Source organism: Plectropomus leopardus, chromosome 20 (assembly GCF_026936395.1).
Source record: "Plectropomus leopardus strain MGB_pleo_1.0 chromosome 20, ASM2693639v1, whole genome shotgun sequence".
NCBI lineage: Eukaryota > Metazoa > Chordata > Actinopteri > Perciformes > Serranidae > Plectropomus > Plectropomus leopardus.
The window spans coordinates 16,208,677-16,232,532 of record NC_142195.1 but is presented as its reverse complement, the minus strand read 5'-3'; the positions used below and the strand labels follow the sequence as shown (position 1 = coordinate 16,232,532).

Genomic DNA, 23,856 nt, shown 5'->3' with positions numbered 1-23,856 from the left:
CACACTTGGCTCACGAAAGATGGGTCACAATGTCGCTCAGTGAGACAATTCCTCAATTAATTGTGGCACAAATAGAGGATGCAAACAGCTGCATAGTGCCATTTTTAAAAAAAACTTTGCCTTTTATACAGGCCGCAGAACATTGTACTCTCCTAATCCTTAAAATCCTGGATTTCAGATGATGATAGAATGACATTAAAATTGATTTTGAAATAAGTAGCAGATTCTGTTACAAAGACAAGAATAAAATGGTCATACATATCACCATCGCACAAACAACAGCTGCAAAGTGCTTCATTTTAAAGCAAATGAGACTGATAAAAGTGTCTTGAAAAGTGATTCAAGCATAATTCAATCCAGTTTTTAATAAAAACCATTTAGCTTTGGAGTAAAAAGTCAACGATGCGTGCAAAATAGACAAGGACACCTTACTTTATTTTAATCGTAAACATTTGTGAAATATACAGTGCGGTCTGAGAGGTTTGGGTATTGTTTAAACCCTGATTAAATCTGAAAACTAAAGTTTAGATTTTCAATTAAAAGCTTCATTCTGTTTGTGCACGAGCAGCAAGCAAGGTTTTTGTTGTTTTTTGGGCATTTGTAAAGAAACAAGTGTAAGATGAAAACGTTTTGTCAATTAAACCGTACAATGAATCATTTTGCTACAATATGTCTTGACAATATGTAAACTTCTTTCAAAAATCTACAAAAATACACCTCTATAAGGAAGAAACAATTAGCAAACCACAATTTCTTTTCCAAAGTGGCTGAAGAACATGAAAGTTGTTTAGGTAGGTACAGTGGGTATTAAGCAGCATGTACAGAATACTTTTAAAGAGATTTTCTTTCAACAAAACAGTAATTCATCGCTTTTTTTCCCTGGTGGCCTTACAGTGATGGTAATTTTTACTTCATTAAAAATGGCAGGAAGACCTGAAGGAAAATGATTTCTAAAATTATAGGGAGACTCATCACTTAAAGCCGATTACACGGATATCTTTAAGGCACAATTATAGTTTTAAAAGCTGAATTCATACACCTCATCAGTGGGATTAGACTGTCTACTTATAGTCTTGTTGATATTACCAGTGGAAGGACCTGTTAATACATTTCATAACTGAAATCAATCAAATCTGATTCACAAAGACAGCTCACTTGCTGACAGCTGCCAGTACTCACTAACAACATATGCAGTAGTCTGTGGGAGGTATAGACTAAAAAAAATCATCTCAAGATGAAGGACATATCAATGAACATAAATCCATCAACAAAAAAGACATCTTGGTTTATGTGGCACAAAGAAGCTGATTTTCTCAATGTAAGCGGTACCATGTTCATAACAGAGCACATAAAAAACAAAATTATCTAAACTCTCAATGAAGACAGAGGAACAGAAAAAGTATGTGCCTTCCCTGGAGTGCAGCATGGTTTTTAGTGAGATTTGTGCTGCTGGAAAATGATGAATCATGTCTTCTGTTAAGGACTATTTCACTTGGTCTTTTCTTAGTTTTTCTCAACAGAGAGGGAAAGTAAATCACCACCTGAAGGACCACCACTGCACTTTATTTCCTAAAAAATATTGACTGTAGTTACCAGCAATTTTTTTTAATCTTGTTTGAATTGTGCCATGAATTACACATATGATGTTTGTCAGTTTCAAAGTCACAGTTTGTCATAAAACTGGTTGAATATAAGACTAAAAAAGTATGTAAAGTCTACACAAGCTGATTAAGTGGCGTCAGAGCTTTCTCTCTCACTGAAGCTACAGTTCGATGCCTGTGTGTTTCGTACTGGAGCTGTATTCACATGCGGTATGGGTCTTGCTCATACTTTTCACTTCCTCAAACAAAGGGCGTGGTAACAAAGGGTTTAGGGATCCTCCACCAGAAAATTTTGAGCATCAACGACTTAATTTCCTGTATTATGGTGATTTTTTTCTGTGCCAATTTATGGTGTCTTATTTTGTCAAAATAAAAGTCTTCTGCTATGGGGCGCCTGGTGGCTCAGATGGTAGAGCAGGCGCCCCATCTGGCTTCGGCCCTTTGCTGCATGTCATCCTTTCTCTCTCTCCCTCTTTAATGCTGTATCTTTCCAATAAAATAAAGGCATTGAAAAAGCCCCAAAAGTATATCTTTAAAAAAAATAAACATCCTCTTCTACTTTAATGTTGTCATTGGGAAAGACATTCAAATGTTCTAAATGCTGAGAGGGACGTGTGCTCTACGTCCCCACTGAAACTATGCATTTGCGGACTTGTTGGATTAAACACATCGGATATGATAATGTGCGAGACGTGAGACGGAGTTCACTGAGTAAAACTAAATGGTACTACAACAAATGGAACTTTTTTGACTTGAAAAATTATGTTTTAAATTGACAGACATCATATGTGTAATTCATGGCAAAATTCAAACTGATCCAAAATGTATTTGTCCCTGGCCTTGACTACTGTACATATTTTTTTGTGAAATAAGAAGGAGAGGACACTAGAGAGGGAGGGACTTCACCTTTCTATTCGTATTGGTAAAAATAACATTGTGCTCACCAAGTTAACTGCTAAGATCTGGGAAAGCAGAGATATCACTAAAGACAGAGGTGAGAAATATAAGAGAACAACCAATCAGACAGGTTTGAAAAAAAAACCCGAGTTATCAGGACTTAAAAAACGAATACAAACAGTAGCATCAGTTTTCAGAACGACTCCCTGGTTCAACTTTAAAATACTGTATTTGAAGTACTGAATAAAGTGGTGATGAGTATCTGGTTAACCATTTGAAACCTGAACAAATAGGCTTGATTTTTCAAAATCATGAAAAAATGGCAACAAGCAACTTTACAAAAAATGGCCCAAAATTTGCAAGACATTAGATAAAAGTTTCAACAAAATTACCTGAAAATAAGCACAAAAAATAAGAGTAAAGAGGAAAAACCTATGTGACACACACAAACAAACACACACACACGCACACACATTTTTTTCTGTAACAACTGTAAATATATAATTCAAGAGTAATTAATGTAGTTTTCTGGACATTTTTCCTGTACTTGGGGGGTATGGTATCAAATAATCCCTCCCAGCTAATTGTCAGCTCATTTATTTGTCACCTTTTACCAATTTTTGCAAGTTATTTAACATTTCTTCCACTTTTTAAAAGAAATCAAACCAATTTTCCCAGGTTTTAGTGGTTTAAGTGCTTGTATAATGCATCTGAACAAAATTGCTGACTATCTATTAATTGTAGTGATGTTGCTGTGTTCCCAGATCGTAGCTCTTACTTTTACTAAAAGATAGAAATAAAGGCCAAAACTATGTCAATAAGATCCAGGTTGAGCAACCCAGATAGAGTTGGGATTTGCCTTGACAGATGTATTAAAACAGTGCAGCAGGCATGTCCAGGAGTATCTGTGTGTCGGATTTTACTGTTTTAGTTTTCAAAGTTCACCTCTTAGGCGGGTGTGCAGGTCTTCCTGGTCGATCTTGGTGACCTGTTGGTGCCAGCGGTGGTGTGCCAGCAAGGCCACGTTCCTGGCAGAGATGGCGCTCATCTCCATGGCGCTAGCTGCCCACTCAACGGCATTGAGGTAGTACAGCCGATTGTGCAGGATAAAGGGAGGTGTCTTACGGGGCGGCGGGCGGTAGGCAGGATACGCCAGCCACGGAGTCACTGACACTGAGTCCCAGGAGAGGAACATGTCCTTCAGCTGCTCATCGGTCAGCGGCTGTGGGGAGAACACCTTCCAGACTTTGGTCTGGCTGGCAGGGGGTCGCTTGTAACCCTCAGGGATGTGCACGGGGTCAAGAGAGCTCAGGCTGTTGATGGCGCAGCCCTTTGAGTCTGTGGTGAGGATTTCAGATACGGTGAACTCCGAGGCCGGCTTTGTGGTCCCGAGGTAGGACATGTTCAGCAAGCCGTGGACCAGAGAGGCCACAGTCTGGTGGTAACGTCCAGGGAAGTGAGATGGGATCGGAGGAGAGAAGCCTGAGAAGGTGATGTCAGACTTTCCCTGGTGAAGCGGTGTTGCTATGACAACGATGTCATACAGAGCATGTGCTGAACCCGATTCTCCAACATAATTAATCTCATAGAAACTGGCTGTGCTGCCTGAAAATGGGAGACGGAAGGGTGTCAAAATGTTTGACATTTAAAAAGTGTGAACATACACTTGAGAATTCCTTCAGTGGGAACTAGGTGGCCAAATCTAAATACACCCCTTACGCCTACCACTTAGCCCTTACCCCTATATTTTGCGTTTTCATGTCTAGGGGTAGGGTATCCAAATTCTTGTCCAGATAAAGGAGTACAGTAAAGTGTTGTAGGGTCGCCTGGCCCTCCAAACAGTGGTGTTTAGGAGGCACAATTCAAACTGAGCATTATGGGAAATTATTGGCAAGATACGTAGCTGCACAAGCAACAGAAGAGACCCACACATGTATTTTCTTTTTTAACCCTTTGGAACTTGATCAAATGAGCTTGATTGATTTCAGAAATATGGATATAAAGGCAATGAGCAACTTAACAAGAAATTACCCCAAATTAGCAAAAAAATAGTAAAAAAAGTTACAGGAAAATTACCAAACAAGAATATGACCTAAACAAAGGGTTAATAAAGATTTAGTGTGTGTTCCTTTGCATCACTATGTGCCCCCTCTCTAAATTTAGAGGTTTTCACAGGTCTGTGAATGCAAAGCAGGTAAAGCTCTACATGAGTTCATATTTTCCTCAGCAGCAGTGACTCACGGAGTGGATAACTGATCCATTGATCTATTCACAGCTGATCAGATTAGATCCATTTATGAGAGGAGCAGCTGCTGCCAGTGGAGGACAACCTTCACACTCAGCAAAATGACTGGTTAAGTTTCACTTTCAATGAGTCTGGGATTCTACTGCTCGATCTGTGCCCAGAGTACGCTCTGCACTCCGAGAGTGTGGCGTATTCAATATCCAAATGGCATGTATTTCAACAGCACTCATAATGAATGATCCAGCTCCAAAAATTTAAAAAAAAAAGCAATATATGGCAGCAGATGTTTTAATTGTGGTGGGCTGCCACAACTAAGTGTGTGGGGAAACTCTGGGATTATCTTAGTTCAATGTAATTATGGTCCTTTATAACAAGCATTAAAAAATGAATTGCTAGCATGCCAATGTCTCAGTAGCTAACTAGATAGTTGGTTAACGCTATTGCTGATTCGTGCATAACAGTCCTGCATTTTTACATATTTCCATGTCGCATTCCCCTCCTTTGACGGCTTATGACACCTGATTTATAGCTAAATCTCCTCTAATATCAGTGCAGACTGGCAGCCTAGGTAATCTTAGCCTACAGAGCACAACTAGTTTCCCAGTAATGAAGCAGTGTTCATTTATATTTGATGACTTGTTAGACTGATTGATAGCATGAAACCTAAGTTGTGAACAAACTGTGAATATCCTAAGGAGGGTGTAAATTGAGGGGCAGTGTTGCATGTATTTAAATCAGGGTCCATGCACTCTATGTCTATTTTTGCACTGTGTATGTACTGTTTTTGTGTGGCAGCCTTTATGTACAAGACAATTTTCCCCCGCAACAAATAAAGTAATCTTGAATATTGACTCCTGACGACCACAAAAGGCTGCCTGTAGCCCATGCAAGAATAATCACCACTGCAGAAGACGGCATATTCGCATTATCTGGCAACACCTGCACGTCTGTTTACATAAACACACCAGAATACCTAAACATATCAGGGTTTTGAAGAGTTGTTATACTGTGGTTATACTACTGCTGGCACTCAAAAACAAGGGGTAGGGGTAAAAATATGAAATGGGATTGGGCCGTCCTGTATTGAATGAAGGCATGTGAATGGTACCTGTTTTTGATGGTCGAACTTTGACTGAAATGGAGGTCACATTGGCAGTGATGAGCTCACTTTTGCTGTGGTACAGGAGACCTGAGCACACTCTCTTATTGCCTCCATCCACTGCCCACAGGCCTGAATCTGCTCCTGCTAAAGACACGGCCCCTAGAAGGCAAGACATACAGTCAGTTTTACCTCTACTTTATAGCTTTTTTAAAACAAAAAAACTTGAAATATTTTATGAACCAATTCAAACTCTTACACTGGAAAACGTACCTACAAAGCCATGGATGCGCACGCTTTGGCCATAGTTGACACGTGTGATGGGTGCGACAATATCATTGATGAAGACCTGCGAAAATCCTTCACCGATCATTGTTTCCTCAAGGGTCTGATTCACCAGGGTAAGAAAACTGTCGCCACCCATAGCATGAAGAAGTTTATCCACACTGGAGAATGAGTAACCATACTGTTGATACTGGTAGATCCTGTGAATAAAAGGAAGTACGTGATCATTTAGGGAACCCAACAGCACAACAAAGAGCATTTCTGTGTTGATATTTGTGGATCTTGTGCTAAACAAATGAGATTAAGGAACCATGACAATGACTCACCTCATAAATTTGTCCAAAATACTTTCCACCCACATATGCATTCGGAGAAAGCTGAACCCGTATCGCCAGATCATGTGAAAAAAATTTACTAAAAACCAGTCACTCTCTTCAAACGTGAGCTCTTTTCCATCAAAGATTGCCATTTTAGAGGGGACATCTGTCCTCGGAGGAATACCTGGAAAAAAAAGTTTCTTATATATACTATACCACACACCGACAATGTTTTCAATCATTCATCTGTTTTTGCTCTTTGTTTAACTTAGGATGTGTTACCTAATTTTTCAATGAAGTGCTTCATGTGTAGGTTCAAAGGATGGATCACCGAGCCTCCCGTCTCATACTCATAGTCTCCAATCTTCACTGTTGCTAGTCGTCCGCCAATAGCGCCAGGTTCAAAAACATCAATCTTGACCCCATCTCCAAACTCCTGCCTCAGGTAAAACGCTGCAGCTGTGCCACCAATGCCTGCTCCGACCACAGCTTCACAGGAGCAATGACAACAGGGTAAACTATCTCTGTAACACACTCAGCTGGAATCGTTCTCATGAGGTTTTTTTTAGTATAATTTGAACACTTTATTTATTATCAGTAGTGGTTACACCGTAGCTCCACATGCACTTTGTAGAATAAACTGACCCCATTTTTTCCATTTGACACCTGCACCTTTACTTGCTGAGATACTTAAAATGGACACATTTTACATATGCAATTCATCTAAGATGCCTTTTTAAATTTTAATTTTTACTGATCCCCAAGGGAAATTGTAGCTGTGATAACAAGCATACAGAATAAAGAAGTAGAAATGAGAAATATTAAAATGAGAATAAACTAATGATAAAATGAAATAAACTAAATAAAAATATGTGTATTATGCTTTCATTTCCCAACAGTATGTAAAACTTGTAAAATATGTAAATATGTATGATATGATGAGTATGAAATGTGTGCAAAAGTATATCATTTGAATATATATATATAAAAATAAACAATACGTGTGTCATATGTTGGATACATTCAAGAGCTGTGTTGGTCAGAATAATTTCAGATACTTAAAAATGTTGCTCAGTTAAATAATTGCAAACGTTACTGCAGTAATTATTGCACAAAACAATTATTGCGCAATTTGGTATTACAGCTGCACCAAATAATTGTTTTCATTATAGATTCAGACGTCAGTATTACTTTTTTGATATATTACTACTATTTTTGAACAAATAGTCAACAAAATGTCCGTCACATTTTCCAAGAGTTCAAGGTGACATCTTGAAACAGCTTTTTTAATTCTGAACAACAATCCAAAATCCCAGAAACAACAAAATAGAAAATGCCTGTATCTGAGAAGCTGGTATCAGCAAGTGTTTATCATTTTTGCTTTATAAACAACTCAATAAAGTAAATGATTAACGGACATATCAATAATAATAATTCCTCTGAGGAGGCTGTATACTGTTGATGGCAGCAATATCATCTTAGAAATGACCTACTGAGCTTATTATTCAGATGAATCATGGGTACAAAGATCAGACTACTGTGTAACATTTTATGCATCAAATCAAGACAAAAATCCCATTAAGTTATTGACAATTAGTCAAATTGACTAATTGGCTAATGAATCTGGCAAGTTGTCTCTGGGAGGCACTACAGCGGGCATGTCGACAGCCCTCGGGCCAATCGTGGCCCTGGGACCAATTTCAAACGAACCTCAGCTTGACTTTCAGCATTTACTACATGTGCCGCCCCAAACACTGTTTTGATCAAGCAAGATCACTTTGCATTTCATTGCAGACATTTCCTGCTAGGTAGCAAACATAACCACTGCAAGACGCATAAAGACAACAGCTCGAACGGCTTTAAGAAGACATAAAAAGGTGAATACGTTTTCACTATTACATGAAACTGTAGCATTTGTTTCATTTGCTCGTTTTTTTTTTGTTTTTTTTAGTTTTTTAGTTACTTTAGTTACTTACTAAAAATTAGGTATGGAAGGGTGAAAGGGACAGATGGGCAAATGAAGAAATGGGAGGAAAGAAAGGAAAAACTGAACTTTGTTCTTTAAATCCTCTAATTTGTGAAAAAGACCTTTTTTTTCCTTTAAGTGTAATATAGGCTCCATTTTAAGGTGGTGTATGTTATGGAAAAATAAACTTCATAATCCTTTTTTATGACCAGAAAACTTACTCATATACAACAGGTTCCCAGCAACTTTTTTTTTTTAAAGTTCAGTGAAAATTTAAATAAAACATGAATGAATAATAATAGCTCCCTGAGGTTTTACAAAGTCAAACTTCCTCCTATGCTGACATTTTCTTTGCACGTATTGCAGACTGCCTTCCCTGGCATTAGTGAGTGTAATACACACACTTTTTCATTACTTAATTTCATCTGCAATCATTAATATAAAACACAGATACAGATAATCGGCAAAATGCCAAATATTGGCCTTGATAATCGGCCATACTGATAATCTGATGACTCCTAATTCTAATAGGTGACTTAAACTTCACCCAAAGTCATTTTCCAGTAAGATATCAGTACTTTTACACAAGTATGTCTTTCAGGAAGTTCATTAATCATTGATCTTAAGCTTGTTAGGCAGGGTAATGCTTACGCTCCCCTGAGGCGGGCTTGAGAAAACTGAAGCGTCAGAACAAATAGACTAAGCTGTAATAGAAAGGAGGATTGCTGTGTTTTGTTTTCACAGCCTGGGACAGACTCACCTATCTTTTTGGGTTGATCTTGTAGCTCTGGAGCTGAAGCTAGACTTCTTCTCCCGGTGTGCCAAAGCCCCAAAAACAGCAGCGCTCTCAGTGACAGGGTTTGAGGATTCATTGTGGACGTCTTTTACTTTTCTTCACTGAGTAGCATCTGCACAAGAGGAACAAACAACAGCCACGATCAGTTCCGCTAACAATTAGAGGAAAACTGAGCCTATCAGTCTTGGTCAAAGGTCACAAGAGGTCACACTTAAAGATTAACGCAGAAAATAGCAACAAACAAATTTATCAAAACAGTCGATTTAAACAATATAATGTTTGTTTAATGTTTTACAACGTTATAAAGTATCGCAGTGAGCGGTTTGGACTCACTATTTCAAAAGTCACTACTGGAGATCCACACGCAGCTCCACAGATAAATCTTCAGCGTTTCACTCGAAAACAAACTCACACGTCGGTAAAACTTCCTCCTGAATACTTCAACAGAAAACTAAACTGATAACAAAACCCTGAATGAGCCTACAGGTGTCGATAACTAACTAAACTCCTTAGACGGTTGAATCATGTCGAAACGCTGTCACGTCTCTTACTGTTGTGATACACTTCCGGGTAGGTCACGTGTGAGCTTCACAATAAAAGGCCGCAACATTTTAAATTGAGGCACAATTGAGATAATTTTGGACTAAGTATTAGGCTAGGTAACGCTTCAAAACTTTAAACGTGGCGTATAGTATGAAAGAAAAATAAATAGAGTAAACAGGTATGTGTAGTACTTAAGGACTGCTGGCTGGGGTCTGAATAAAACATTAACCTCATAAAAAACAAGGAGAGATGCATTGAACCAGGTTCTAGCAAAGCTGCTATTTCCCACCTCTAGTCCCTGGGCAGGTTGGTAGAATAAATAAATACATAAATGACAGAATTTGATTAAATAAAGTACAAAACATCAGCTCATAAAATGCAAAATTGCAGCTATAAAATTATGAAAATATGAGGGCAGTCATTCCTGCATCTTAAAACCAGTTTGCCCCCCTTCCACCCCCCAACATTCACAAATATGAGCATGCTTTTTTTTAAAAAACAACCAAAAAAAATTTGATATGCATAATGCAAATTAGTTGTTAGTTTTTTTAAATTACTCTTTAATGAAAGTTAAAAATTGAAGACTACAGGGCTACATTCAGCCCAGATAAAATGTAGCAAAATGTTTATTTTAGCAGAAACCTGCATTGAACCCCCCTGTTGTGTTTCGCAGGCACACTGCCTGCTAATACTGCAGATTTTATTCATTTTAATTAAAAGGGTCTTTATTGGCATGAGAAAACTTTCATCAACATTGCCAAATCATGTGTAAAATAAAAAACAAAAAATATATGTACAATAAGTAAAGATCAGTATTGGGGAGTAACTAGTTAGGTTACATAGCCGATAGCAAGTGACAGTAATTAAATAATCAGTTAGGCCTACAGTTACCAAGAAAAAATATGTAAGTAAATTGTAATTAATCAAAATGTTGGTGATTACAAAGGGAATTAATATAAAATTCAATCTCTTGCTTTACATCTTTTTGCCATGCAGGAATGCCATCATTTGGGATGTTTTTGGAAAATGCAGAAAAGCTGTTGAGACAAATTTGAGTGCAACATTTATGCACATATGTTTTTAGGTCTTTTCACCTTTATTGCCCTGTTTAAAACATTTGTTAGAAAAGTAATCAAAATGAAATAAAATGTAATACTTTACATTACTTTAAAACTTTTTCAGTATCACAAAATTTAACCATTACACCCACATGTTTTGAAGATATGTTTTCTTAAATAATCATCAGTAAAATAAAAGCAAAATACAACCATTTAAATCACATGTCCCTCCCCTGAGCCAAAATAAAAGCACCCCCAGTGCTTTAAGAAATATTTGATATCATGGATGTATTATAAGGAAGTCTGGGGGCTTGTTTGATATGCCTTACCCTTTTAGCACCACCCCTAACCCCTGATAAATGACTAACAGTCCCTTTGGATACTTCATAATGAGCTGTTATTTTGAAAGTCAACTGATCTGCGTCGTGTGTTAAATCCAGGAAGTTGCCATCTCTGCTCTGTCATTTCCCACGAAATCATAAGATAAATAAATAAATAAATTCCAAGAAAACATCATCTCCGATAACATCAGCACGTCACACTTCTGAGTAATCGCCTGAAATTATATTTTGAAGTCTGACCACACAAAACGGAAGAGGATTTTTTTTTTCTAAACCCGGTTGCGGAAGTTAAGCGGAAGTGGCGTCATCGAGCACTCATCTCGAGCCATGCTTGAATGGAGGTGACCTTTTATTGTAAAATTGTTAAGTAAAGGGATTTGCCGGGGACATCTCAGGTACATCAAGTCAGTCCGGCCAGGCTTAAATGCTAAAATTTAACACTGAATATCAGTGAAGAGTTTGCGGAGCGAGTAGGACGGACAGAGATGGCAGAAGCACATCAGGCACGCGTGCACAATGTGGTAGAAGAAATGGTCCAAAGTCTGGAGAGGGACCACATCCGTGTAATGCAGGCAGGTGTCCTATCTGTGGAAACATGAACTGTGCATGCAGCATTGTGTTTCTCTACCAGTGTGATCTGTGCAGCAGCTGTAACCATCAGGTGTTTCCTGTGTGTTTTTGTCTCAGGGTCGCATGTTCAGGTGCAGCGCTGAGTGCTGTGAGCGCTCCTCAGACTCCATGTCTGTGGTGCATCAGTGCATCGAGAGGTGTCACACTCCTCTGGCCAAAGCTCAGGGACTCGTCACTTCAGAGCTGGAGAAGTTCCAGGTTAGGGGACATTTGAGTGTGTGACATTTTCAACAGTGATTTAAGTCTTTAGGTAACAGGGGTCGACTGATATGGATTTTTCAGGACTGATACCCATACCAGTTATTATTTAAAGAGACCGATAACCGATGTTTGGAACCGATATGCATTTACAATTAAACTGAATTTTTTTCTGTCAATATTTAGAATTTGGAGTATAACAATGTCCAACACAAAATTTTGTTTAAATGCCTTTCAGCAAATGTTTAATAAAAACTGAAACATTCAACAAAAGTGCATCTAAAAATTTCCATCACTCATGGTTAGATGCACCAGACATCTAAAAATCTTTACTTTGCCTTTCATACTTTCATATCTATAAACACGCCTACTGGGATTTCTCTCTTGACCGCTTTGCGTCAGAGTAAACCATTCTCCTCTTTGCCCTTCAGGACCGTCTAACCAGATGCACGATGCACTGCAACGACAAGGCAAAGGATCTTTTTGACTCCGGCGCCAAGGAGCCAGCTGTTCGATCACTGATGGACCGCTGTGTGGGCAGTTGTGTGGACGACCATGTGAACCTGATCCCCAGCATGACCCGAAGACTCAAAGAGAATTTGGACTCTATAGAGCAGTGAGGAGCTATAGTCTGACATGGAGACTCAACCTGAGGTCATTGCACGCACATACAGCAGCGCAGGGTCAGTTAACTCAACCAGTTTGACCAGTAACACCTGAAGAATAGAGGGCTGGACCATGAAAGGGTGGAGAGAGGGACGTTTTAAAATGGATCAAAAGATGCGACAAGTTTCAGGGGCTGTTACTCTGAATGTCGGTGTTGTGGAGATTTAAAAAACTGCCCCATGTGAGATTTGTTTTTTGTGTAATCTACAAAAAGAAATACAGTGGTGCATCTGCTGTGAACAAGCTAATAGCTCAAACATGCTGTGAAGAGAAGTTTGCATATCGGAGTATTGCAGTACGGCATAAAATTTGCATCTGTCTAAGGTTTGAATGTCCTTTATGTTCCTCTTCTCAGCCATATTTAATACCCAAGGTGTCCCTCCATTATGAGCCCTCTAACCCCTCATTCTTTTTTTGTTGTCATTTTATTATTGTTGAGTTTTTCTGTGATTCTGACCTCTCATGGTGAGATGTGTTTAGTATATATCTGAATTAAAAGTACTGTAGATGTACCTGTTCTTGGACTGCATTACTTCCTCAATAACACAAGCGCTGCTTTAAACTACAGAGACAAGGCAATGACGAATGCCGCCGATGCTTTACTTACGGATTTTAATGACTGCAAAAACCTTACTTATATACAAATAATGGTACAAGAAAGGCAACACTGTAATGTGGTAGTTTGCATTGTACATGAGCACACACTATAGGTCTGATGTCAACCCCATAACCCATTTAAACGGTCCAATTCCAATATATTGTTTATGTTCAGTTAGAATATATTTGCAATGATATACATAATATTGAGGAAACCATGGCAACATTTCCGATAACAATTAACAGGCCTAACTGGGGAGGGATGTGGTAATCTGTTACAGAACTCTGAAGACAACTCTTTTTAAAGTTTTTTTTACATTATAAGTATAGAATAACAAATAGACTTAAAGAGACTAGAGTCTTGATAAAAGCATCCTCTCCAAATTCACAGTATGAAACAAGGCTCACAGGCATCCTGGATTACTTTTTATTTTTACCCAAAAAATTTGACATCCAGTATGTTGACTCTAATGTAAGCTGGTTAGTGCTGAGCCTATGATCTGCTAGTTTTTATCCAATATTTTAAATCCTGGTGAACCCTGTGCTGCTGAACAGAGGGATCAGCCAGAATCTGGAGCATTCTGCAAGAACATGTGAAGGAATGGTTGTTTTCAATGATCATCTGATAAATAAAAACGATTCATTCATGCAATAGAGGATTAGTCATCAAATCATTGGTGTTAAAGGTATACTATGCAGGATTGTCAGTTACTTTTTGTACAAAAAGTTCACAAAAACAAGCACATCCAGATGACAAAAAACTAGGTGCTGGTCAAAGGATAATAAAAGAAGATAAAACAAAATCTGCACACTAGATTATATTCCCAACTCCAGATGCACTGCATTTTGTAAGCACCGTGTCTTTTGGATTCCTGCTGCTTGCAGCCTTTATTAAAGCCCTGAGCTCACCTGAGCATTGTGAGGGGATACGCCCATAAACGTGCCCAACACAGCAAAATAATGTGACAGTACAAAATACAGACAGAGGAGAGTCTGAGCAGAAAAATACAACGCCACGCACTTCTACAGGGTCGCACAGTGATGATTGAGAAGTTAAATCTGAGTCTATACATTGTTTTTTGAAAGGAAAATCCTGCACAGTATACATTTAATAAAATAAAATTGCCAGACATCTTTGTTAAATATGTTGCTGTAAGTATGTCCCAATAACCATCACTAAGACAGAATTCAGGCCTAAGCACATAGGAAAGAACTGTTGTAATATCTACAGAAGCATATATATATATATATATATATATATATATATATATATATATAACCGCAGCTGTAGTAAAGATCTACACTGGAAAAAGAGATTGGATCATGTTATAGCACCACAGCCCATGTGAGTGGGCAGTTTTATTGGCTGTCAAGAACTGTATACATATTTTCTTTTGCAAAAATAAATCCATACAAATGACGTAAAAAATAAATAAAAACCAAACAGAAACACCTTAAACTTTGAACTTCATGACAGTTACAGCTGCAGCTATAGAGGCGGGTCATACTGACGTCCGCTTTACAGGTTTTCAAAAACAGCATGAGGTAACAGATCCAAAGTTGCCAAATTAACAGTGACCTAATCGATAATACTTAAGTATGACAACATAACTGCAAAGGTACTTCATGTGGTGATGGGAGCAGTCTGAATATTAAGGATGTAAGAAAAGATTGATACACTCGAGTACCGTGATAATATGTTTTCTGATACTGTAATGACTCTAAAAACAGTTTACATGTTAAGATTTGTGGCAGTGGTTGACTTTGTGTTGTGTTAAAACCCAGACCACTATACAGCAGTGTTGTAATCTATGTTCAGCCGTTTGACTTTCCACTCCAGCATATGAACATAACGTTAGCGTGAACATTAAGAACACCGGCCTATATTCCCTATATCGTGATGCGTATTGTATCACAAGTTTCCTGCCAGAACACAGTTCGAAATGTGTCAAACAGTGACAACCTGCACTGCAGACTAGGACAGTGGACTCCAGTCACACCAGTATATGGACACGTGACAGTGTAGCTGGTGAATAACGCAGAGCTTCTCAAAATCTGAAGTCTGACAACATTTCTGTGAGTTTGCACATTTTACTGCGAACAAAAGAAAGCTGGTGTCAATGATCGGATAACCGAGTGTGAACTGTGAAAATGAGGCTAAAGCACAAAATGTTTAGTTCGCCTCAGAATAAAAAATGCATTTCGTTCCTCTTAGCTGTAGTTCTATTTTTCAGTCTAGACAGTTTTGGTGTGATTTGTAGAGTGTTTAAGCAGTTTGATCAAATACTGCTATTGAACTACAACCGCTAACTGTATCACCGCACGGTAGTTAGCGTGCATCAACCCACAAACGAGAGGTTCACGTTCAGCAGATGCACGCTTCGTTCTGTGCTGTGAAATGGCTGGCAGGTGTAGTGTAAAAAGAAAATAGTTCCTACGTGAAACTGCTCACAACAAGGTCTGTGGATTTTCTTGAGAAAGGCATCATGATTTCTGTAAAAAGACATTGCAGTTGAGTTTTTCAAATGTATGTTTTTGGTGCTCCGAGTGCCATCTACCTCCGTCTACCTCCAACACTCGACAACTCACACCAAAACAAACAGGACTGATAAACAGTACTACAGTTGAGGGTAAAAATATGTATTTTTGTTTTGTGGGTGAACTGTCCCTTTAAATCTGGATTTTTTTTTTTTTTTTTACCTCCCAATGCAGCTTTACATGGATGTATGTAACATCAGCATGGTTAGTTGGACTTTATGACTTCACTTTATTACTTGAATGTAATCTTTTTTATAATATAAATATTGCAGTAAATGTTATTTACAAAGTACAAAGGATACTTGCTGCTGGGTATAATCTGGGAGTGGTGATGCTGTCCGATGCTCTCTGAAGTTCGAGAGCCTTAACCGAAGCCGCTCTGATGAACAGAGTAAAAACTGACTTAAGACTGAGTAAGAAGGACCTCCAGGGGTTTAAGAGCAATGAAACACAGATGGAAACTACTGCTTTTACTGCATCTACGTATTAATTAGTTTTCAACAACTCAAAAGTGATGTCTTTTGAGTGAAGTCACCAGCTCAGCTTTATTTAGGCGGGGAAAGCAGCTTAAATTGATTGCCGGTGGTATGTGGCAGCAAAAACGACACTGAATCTCTATCAGCTGGTAACCAAACAGCAGCGAGTGGTAGAGATGCTGTGTCAAACTTAAATTTACTCTCTTTAAATGTAAGTGTTGGCAGACACTGTATCTCTTCCACATGAATTCAGCCACAAGTCTTGAAATTTGTGTCTTGATAGTTTTCAACACTGTTGATATACATGTGTGATCACTGCAAAGAGCAGTCGACTCAAGTCAGTGCAAGCGACTGTTAAGTTTTTAAGTGTGTACATCAGTGAAACGAAGGGCCACACCTCCGACCACATCCCACAGTGGATTTACATGCGGCCAGAATGAGCACCAGACTTGAAACTTCCCATACGAGCCCAGTTTTACCTGCTGGAGCTGTTCCCTCAAGATGTTCCCATATTCCCGGGTGATAATGCGCCCATACACACCAATAAATTCCAGAGTGGTTCCATTAACATACGTAACTTGGGGGTTTTCCATCTTGAGAAATGGTCCAACATCCCAGTGCAGACACTTAATGGCAGAGGTTAAAAGTTTGAAGCTGCTCAAAAGACAAAGGTGGCCTTATCCCTTCTGGCCACTGTCTCTTTCACACCGTGAGCCTCATGTATGTGTGGCTATCTCTCAATGTGCCAAAACACTGAATACACGGATACAAAACGTTTTCCCAAACAACTCACTGCGTTACACAGCATGCAGATGGTATTTTACAGGTGAGAGTGATTTTAAATGTAGCGCTGGATTGTACGTACATGCTTGTGTCAGTGTCTCAGAGTTACCAGAGGAAGTGGCAGTTAATGGCCGCTGAACAGGCATCAAGACACGCTGTGAGTCGTGCTCTCTTGTTCTGAGGAGTCGGGACGGTGGTCCGAGTGAGGCGACGTATACAGGAAGTTACAGCACACGTAGAGGGGGAATGTTAACAACCGGCTGTCCAGGTTCATCACCACATACTCCTGAGTCATGGAGAGAAAGACAAGTCAAAAACAGCATCTTGTGTGAGGTGGCAGCGTGATGAGTTAGCCATCTACATGTGTGTCTACAGGTGAACGGTGCTCACTCACCTGGTCTTTCTCCAGAGTGAGAAGCTGGTAACCTGTTGAGCGACTGCAGACCAGCTTTCCACGATTATCAAAGGAGGCCAGACGTAACCTGAACAAATAAAGACAGTCAAAGGGAGATTAAAGGCTTTCCAACATTCAAGCTGCAGAGACTTTGTTTTTTAAAGAAATAATTTCACAATTTAGGAAATTCACTTCTGTGACATGATTCATACCGCTCACGTCTGTACAGTAAATATGAAGCTACAACATAAAACATAAAAACATAAATTAAACAGGCAAAACCAACGTGGTTCAATACATGATTACTATTTAGACAATTAAATAAACTCAGTTGGTTGTACAAATCTGGCTGCAGGATTGGGTTATTCAGATTATATTACATTTATTTATTTTAATACACTTGATTACATTACTAATTCCAAAAATCACTGAGTAATTTATACTCAGTAACTGACTACATTTCAAAGTAATCTGACGCAACCCTGTCCATGTTCTGAAATGAATAACACAGTATTTATCTTACTTTCAAAACAGTAATAGTAATAGTAATTTATTATTGCTTTGTAACAACTACTTATTTTCATTTCAGATAAAAATCTGTAAACAGTAAAATAGTACAAGATTCCAAGTTTTATTGCAGTGTAACACGTATCCCCAGCTTACAGTGTCAGGACTGTGAATGCGACGAAACTTTTGCCTATTTTAAAGGCTATGACTTAAACACAATTTAAGATAAATATTCAAAGGTTGGTTGCCCTACAGACCTGAATGCCAGATGCCTCCGAGGTTGCAGACTCACAGCGCCCCCACATGGCTGACTCAGAGTATTTCTCTTGAAGACTATGAAGCGGTTTGTGTAGGTCACCAGCAGGTCAAAACCAAAGTTAAAGCCTGTCCACCGCCAGCAGTACTGTGGAGAAAATGTTTGTTTTTATCGTAATAAAAATAGCAAAACATTACAATTCCAAAAGTTACGGAGCACCATGACAGTCCGACTCACATCTCCATCTTTGGTCAGTTTCCTGCCACATCTCATACTGCTCAGCTCAAACTCGTCTTTGTTAGCCTCCTGTGGACTAATGACAGAAAGGTGCAGAAAGGTATTTAATGTATACAGTTTTGTGGCTATGTAAATATGCCGCAGCAGCTGAAGAATACAGGTGACGTTAGGATTGCTCTGTCTCAGGTTCTCACCCGTTGTCATTGTCAAATTCTGTCCGCAGCATAGCAAACCACTGGTTTTTGTACACTGACGTCAACCAATCTGGAAAACATTAAAAGAGAAAATGTTAACAGTGCATAAACACATGGAAAAGAACATTTTTGTTCTTGGTAACTGCTTCACAATTTTCATTTAAATTTTTGTTGAATTTAAGTCAAATTAAAGCAAAGCTGTCTAATTGTCTAAGTCTTATTTCCAAGAATCATCAGTCAAGTAACGGGGAAAACCTACGAAGACTTAATCTACATCAAATAATTTACTTCATTTAAAGCCTCTTTACAGCTGAGAGATGCTAAAATTAAAGATTTTCTTCCCAAGGCACAGAAGAAACACATTCAGGATGAAATTAGAGAGAGACACATCTTACCAGGGGGCAAAATGTTGTCCCTCTCCAGGATGCGTGCAGACGCGAGATCGTTGATTATATACTGGAGACGAACGTATTTGAACACTGAACGGAAAGGTTCCCCCTCCTCTGTGTTCAAGAAGGGTTCTTTCTCACACAGGTCTGTAGACCAAAGTCAGTTGGAGACACAATAAACGTGTGTGTGGAAAATATGAAGATAAGTGTTTCATAAAATTTGGCCCTTGACTGTACCTGTCCTGCGTTTGCAAAGCCAGGCATCAGCGTCAGCCAGAAGCTGCTTGATCGGGCCGTCCCATGAGGAATTCAGCTGCAGAAACATCCACTGCAGAAAGACAAAGAAAGCTCTTAGAAACAGGTACGATGCGGCAGTGAGTGTATCTGGGAGTCATAAAGTAAATAATGTACCTTTTTCAGAGCAGTGTAAACATCCATCTCCACCTGCATGACAAACAGATCTGAGGACTGGATGAGCTGCTCCATCACATCCACCCTGCAGTGCAGAAACAAACAGGAAGTCTGATCACAGGCAAGATTTTTCACACCGTGGTTTGAAGGCTATTTGCTCAACACAGTCATTTGATGGTACTTACTGAAAAGGTCAGAGTGTGTGCAAAGACTCAAACTCCATTACACACGATGGCACTTGGCGCAAACCTCCTATCTCCAAAATTGCTATTTTTCAGGAATCTCCATTGGATCCTTTTAAAAACACAGTGCTTTTTTCTAATTCATGAAAAATAGCAAAACACTTTGTTGTTAAAAAGATACAGTGGATATAGGTTTAGTCACAAGCTTTTCTAAATACATTTCATTGGTTGAAAAATGGTAAAACCCACTGATCGACGTATAAGGGGACCAATAGAGTTTATTATTGAGAAAATTTTTTTTAAAATAGTAAAATGTGGAGATGCAAGGTCTGCGCCCAACAATGATGTTATGGGAATGGCAATAAAAATGCCGACCGAAGAGGCATTGGAAGTGAGAGGACTAATGTTGACTGAAAGTTTCAACTTTGATGCTTTTGTAGTTACTCTTTCAAGGGTATAATAATAATAATAATTATAATAATAATAATAATATTTATTCCGTAACACCGTGACACAACCATATTTTCTGAGATGGTTCTCATAAGGGGAAAATTTCATACCATTGCAGCTCTACTGCAGAAAAAAAACTAGATTTGATATAATCAGAAAAGTTATAATTATCCCTAAAGAAAGGACAAAGTCTAAAAAATAAAGAACTGCGAGCTGAGCACACATACCCGAGTTCTTTCATCAGGTCAACATTTTGGTGGGTCATCAGGTTGTTCAAAAGCCACTCAAGACACCTGCAGAAAGAGATTCAGAAACACAAACACAAACACACACACACACAGTGTGATGTGAGCACGCAGCATCAAATAATGTTTTATCCTTTAATTCCTGTGATTTTCAAATGAATTCAAATCTTACTTTTTCATGACTGAATCCAGGCCATATATACTGGCACAAGCGTAGTAGCCACACACAGTCTTCGCACTAATGTTTTCCTTCATGGTCTCTCCACACTGTTGGATCAGACCATCCTGTAGAAAAAACAAGCCATAACACAGATTAGATATTAAATTTGTATCGTATGACAGCATGTACAAAAATCAAGGTAGTAATTTTACATTTGAGACAATAGCTGATTTAATTCAAAGTACTGACCAGTTGTAGCATACAAGCAGCTGCAAGAATACTGACAACTCTGCTGGGCTTGATCAGAACATCGTCCCGGTACAGGGATCCAAATACGACTTGTAGAGCTACACACACACACACAAATTGTAAAGTTCCTTCAGTAAAACACATAAACAAACAAAGTCTCTGTGGCGGAGGTCTTTTCACCTTCAGTGTCGATGTTCTGGTCGGGGATCTCCAAGTTGATCTCCATCATGTTGGACTCCTTCCAAGAGCCGCTGAACATGCTGGAAAAATATCCTGACTGAAAAATGCAAAAAGGAGGGAGAGAGACAAGAAAAAGAAAAAGCATTAAAGGACAGATGTTTTTTGGTTTTTTTAACTTTCTTTGTGAAAATGGTATCCTGTTTATATGTTTGCTATGCTAATCATGCATGACAACTTACCCTTTATGTTGTTTTTTTTGTTTTTTTATCAAACATTTTTTTCTACACACTGGTACAAGAAATTCCATTTTCATCCCATGGCTTTTACAGCTGTATGTTAACTTTGAAAACCCCGATAAAAAGAGTTGAAAAAAGGACAGACAACCATGGCCCACATAAAGAAATATATCTCTAACTATTGGTTTCTGTATTGATGTTTTACCTGGCACAGGTACACTTTATGGAGGTTCCACTCCTGTCCCAGGGCGCAGATGCGAATGTCACTGTTTTCCCCGTTCAGAAACAAAGTCTGATAAATGTATCGGGATGTGCTTTTCAATTTCTTCCTGCTCAAGTTTGTCAAACACACAAAACACAGAGGAGAGACAAAACAAGTATAAGACAAAATATTGATGACTCAAATATATTTCACACTTAATTGTTTTTGTTTTTGTTTTTTTAACCAGACTTGCCTGCGAGGTGTGTCTAGTATGGCATCATCCTCCTCATGTTCACTGTCACAGTCACACGGGGCATTTCGTTTCCTCTTCTTACACTCACATCCATGCTTGTGGCTCGTACTTGTGCCTTCTGCAGCCTCATCTGGTCCCTGAGAGGGGGACTGGAACCTGCTGCCCAGACTTCCCATGTCTACTTTTTCAAACAGATGCAACACACAAAACAATCAGCAAAAAAGAACAGGTCAGCTGTTCTGTATCTTCTCAACACTGCGACAGAGCTGCATAGATCAATGTAATATCAAAATCGCTACAGCTGATACTGTTAGGAACTTTGGCTTTTGCTTTTGTCGGGAGTTTTTTGTTGCTTTTCTTTGAGGTTTCAATCAACGATTAATATAATCCCTGATTAATCTGTTGGTTTATTTTTGATTGATTAATTGATAAGTCATCAAAATGTCAGAGGGTAATGAAAAAAGTTTGTTACGTATTCAGAAACCAAAGGTGGTGTCTTCGAGCTGCTTGTTTATCCAAACAACAGATAAAAAAAGCTTTAAAAAAACACACATCTGTGAAGCTGAAACAAGCAAATGTTTGTCAATGATAAGAATTGTTCAGTTCAATATCTATTGGCCTGTTTATTGTATAACTCGTTGATGCATACTGTAACTTTCATTTGCTTTTATTGTATTATATCATTATCAATCATTGTTTATTCAGGGAAAAACTGACTGAGCATTAAGGGCTTTTGTATCCTCACAGAGACGTCAAGTAGCCTTTTTAAAATTATTATCATTATTACAAATACAAATTAATCTTTTGCAAGCGTACTAGAACAAAATTGTTGCTTTTTCAGTCTGCAAAATGAAAACTCCTGCAATAAAATGCAGGGGGATGAACAGATTGAAAATTTTATCTTAGACCATGTGTTGACAAAGTTTTCCTTTTGGGACATTATTTGTAATTGAAAAAGGTAATTAATCAAAATATACCACAATATATGTTATCACAATTCCCAGCGCATTGCAACACATCTAAAAATAATAATTTGGTATCATGACTAAAGTATCGTGATAAAATTTTATCGTGGGGCCTTTGGTGTGTATATACTGCCAAAAGTATTCACTATAACTACACTACTTTTATAAAAAAAAATAATCCCAATAAAAGGTTGTAATGCAACAAAATTGGAATAACGCGAAAGGGGATGAACACTATTGCAAGGGACTGTACATACTTGGCAAATAATAAATATTAAAATATCAATAATGAAATGAGCATAGTATTTGCCTTCATTAAAATGACAAATGTCATATATAAAGCAAATAACGTTAAATAAATAAATTTGTTAATGCTGGGCTGTCATAATATGTCTATCCGAAATAAAAAAAAATTGGTTCAAAACGCCTGCAGATTCGCACGTGCTTGTATTTTTGAGACAGACTGCAAAACAAAACATGAAGTTAGCTACTTTTGTCTCCAACAGAGTCTGGTGTCAGGCTCCCTCCTGCAGGATGTACCAACCAGTTGCACGCAACATGTTTAACATTAACACCGTCTGAGCTCACTTACCTGATAAGTAGCAGTGGACAGGCTGATGGAGAGGTGAGGGGTTAATTTGGACGGTAAACACCGGCTGATTATCTCTCTCAGGTCAGACAGTCTGACAGACGAGCCAGTTGAAGAGGAGCTAACCTCAGAGTTAGCTTAGCTGCCGAAATCACCACCGAAAACACGTCTGAAAACAGCAACACCGCCGCTTCTGACGAGCTTCTGCTCCACACAAGCCTCTAAACCTCAAAACTCCTTCTGGTTTCAGTTACATTTTTATAAATTTGAGAAAATGCAAACCCAGAGACAGGAGATGAAGTGTTTCTGCCCTGAAAAGCTGGAGCTGCTTTTGTTATTCTTCTTCGCTCGGTGGTTTGTAGTAGCTTCCACGTCACAGGCGGCTGCTCTGCTCAGCGGCGCCACCAACTGTGAGACAGGCGCATTACACACACAAACAAATGTCGGTCAAATCTATCATGAATTTATTTGTTTGTTTTTATTATTTTTGTTAGATATATGTGTGATTGTGTTTCTTTTGATATTCCTTCAAACTTCACCCATACCTTAAATTCACCATAAGAGCTAAAAAAATATATTACTCATCCTGTAAACTAAAGTAAAGTAAAGTAACGTAAAATAAAATAAAATAAAGTAAAGTAACGTAAAATAAAATAAAATAAAATAAAATAAAATAAAATAAAATAAAATAAAATAAAACAAAATACGAAAACTCGATGAC

The 23,856-nt window shown here is 38.4% G+C and overlaps 3 protein-coding genes across 4 annotated transcripts; 1 reads left to right on the top strand and 2 right to left on the bottom strand.

Moving 5' to 3' along the window:
* Positions 1-414: 414 nt before the first annotated feature.
* On the bottom strand, positions 415-9,771 carry pcyox1 (prenylcysteine oxidase 1). The gene is made up of 7 exons (XM_042508914.2): positions 9,540-9,771; positions 9,171-9,318; positions 6,727-6,933; positions 6,454-6,628; positions 6,116-6,327; positions 5,852-6,004; positions 415-4,103 (listed from the first exon to the last, which is right to left on the bottom strand). The coding sequence occupies exons 2-7, from the start codon at positions 9,280-9,282 to the stop codon at positions 3,433-3,435; spliced, it is 1,530 nt and encodes a 509-aa protein (XP_042364848.1). The 5' UTR covers positions 9,283-9,318; positions 9,540-9,771; the 3' UTR covers positions 415-3,432.
* Positions 9,772-11,428: 1,657 nt separating this feature from the next.
* Positions 11,429-13,154, top strand: timcc (TIM double twin CX3C motif chaperone). Its single transcript, XM_042509216.2, has 3 exons — positions 11,429-11,720; positions 11,836-11,976; positions 12,408-13,154. The coding sequence occupies exons 1-3, from the start codon at positions 11,634-11,636 to the stop codon at positions 12,594-12,596; spliced, it is 417 nt and encodes a 138-aa protein (XP_042365150.1). The 5' UTR covers positions 11,429-11,633; the 3' UTR covers positions 12,597-13,154.
* A 498-nt stretch (positions 13,155-13,652) lies between these two features.
* Positions 13,653-23,529, bottom strand: gmcl1 (germ cell-less, spermatogenesis associated). Of its 2 annotated transcripts, none has more exons than XM_088071066.1 (15): positions 23,139-23,529; positions 21,578-21,762; positions 21,332-21,451; positions 20,891-20,987; positions 20,711-20,808; positions 20,474-20,586; positions 20,284-20,349; positions 19,425-19,509; positions 19,251-19,341; positions 19,020-19,160; positions 18,625-18,694; positions 18,431-18,506; positions 18,195-18,340; positions 17,431-17,518; positions 13,653-17,322 (listed from the first exon to the last, which is right to left on the bottom strand). In XM_088071066.1, the coding sequence occupies exons 2-15, from the start codon at positions 21,755-21,757 to the stop codon at positions 17,182-17,184; spliced, it is 1,512 nt and encodes a 503-aa protein (XP_087927192.1). In that variant the 5' UTR covers positions 21,758-21,762; positions 23,139-23,529; the 3' UTR covers positions 13,653-17,181. The 2 variants fall into 2 exon arrangements, with proteins under 2 accessions (XP_087927192.1, XP_087927191.1); XM_088071065.1 differs by having other exon boundaries at positions 21,578-21,759; positions 23,139-23,527.
* Between the last annotated feature and the right edge of the window lie 327 nt (positions 23,530-23,856).

Coding starts and splice junctions, on each gene's coding strand:
- gmcl1 (XM_088071066.1), bottom strand. CDS start 21,757: ATGGGAAGTCTGGGCAGCAGGTTCCAGTCCCCCTCTCAGGGACCAGAT. Junction 18,507..18,624: donor GAATTTGACAATGACAACGG/GTGAGAACCTGA, acceptor TTCTGTCATTAG/TCCACAGGAGGCTAACAAAG. Junction 17,323..17,430: donor TCACTCTGGAGAAAGACCAG/GTGAGTGAGCAC, acceptor TCCATGACTCAG/GAGTATGTGGTGATGAACCT.
- timcc (XM_042509216.2), top strand. CDS start 11,634: ATGGCAGAAGCACATCAGGCACGCGTGCACAATGTGGTAGAAGAAATG. Junction 11,721..11,835: donor ACCACATCCGTGTAATGCAG/GCAGGTGTCCTA, acceptor TTTTTGTCTCAG/GGTCGCATGTTCAGGTGCAG. Junction 11,977..12,407: donor CAGAGCTGGAGAAGTTCCAG/GTTAGGGGACAT, acceptor TTTGCCCTTCAG/GACCGTCTAACCAGATGCAC.
- pcyox1 (XM_042508914.2), bottom strand. CDS start 9,282: ATGAATCCTCAAACCCTGTCACTGAGAGCGCTGCTGTTTTTGGGGCTT. Junction 6,629..6,726: donor GCACTTCATTGAAAAATTAG/GTAACACATCCT, acceptor TTTTTTTTCCAG/GTATTCCTCCGAGGACAGAT. Junction 6,328..6,453: donor ATTTTGGACAAATTTATGAG/GTGAGTCATTGT, acceptor TTTTATTCACAG/GATCTACCAGTATCAACAGT.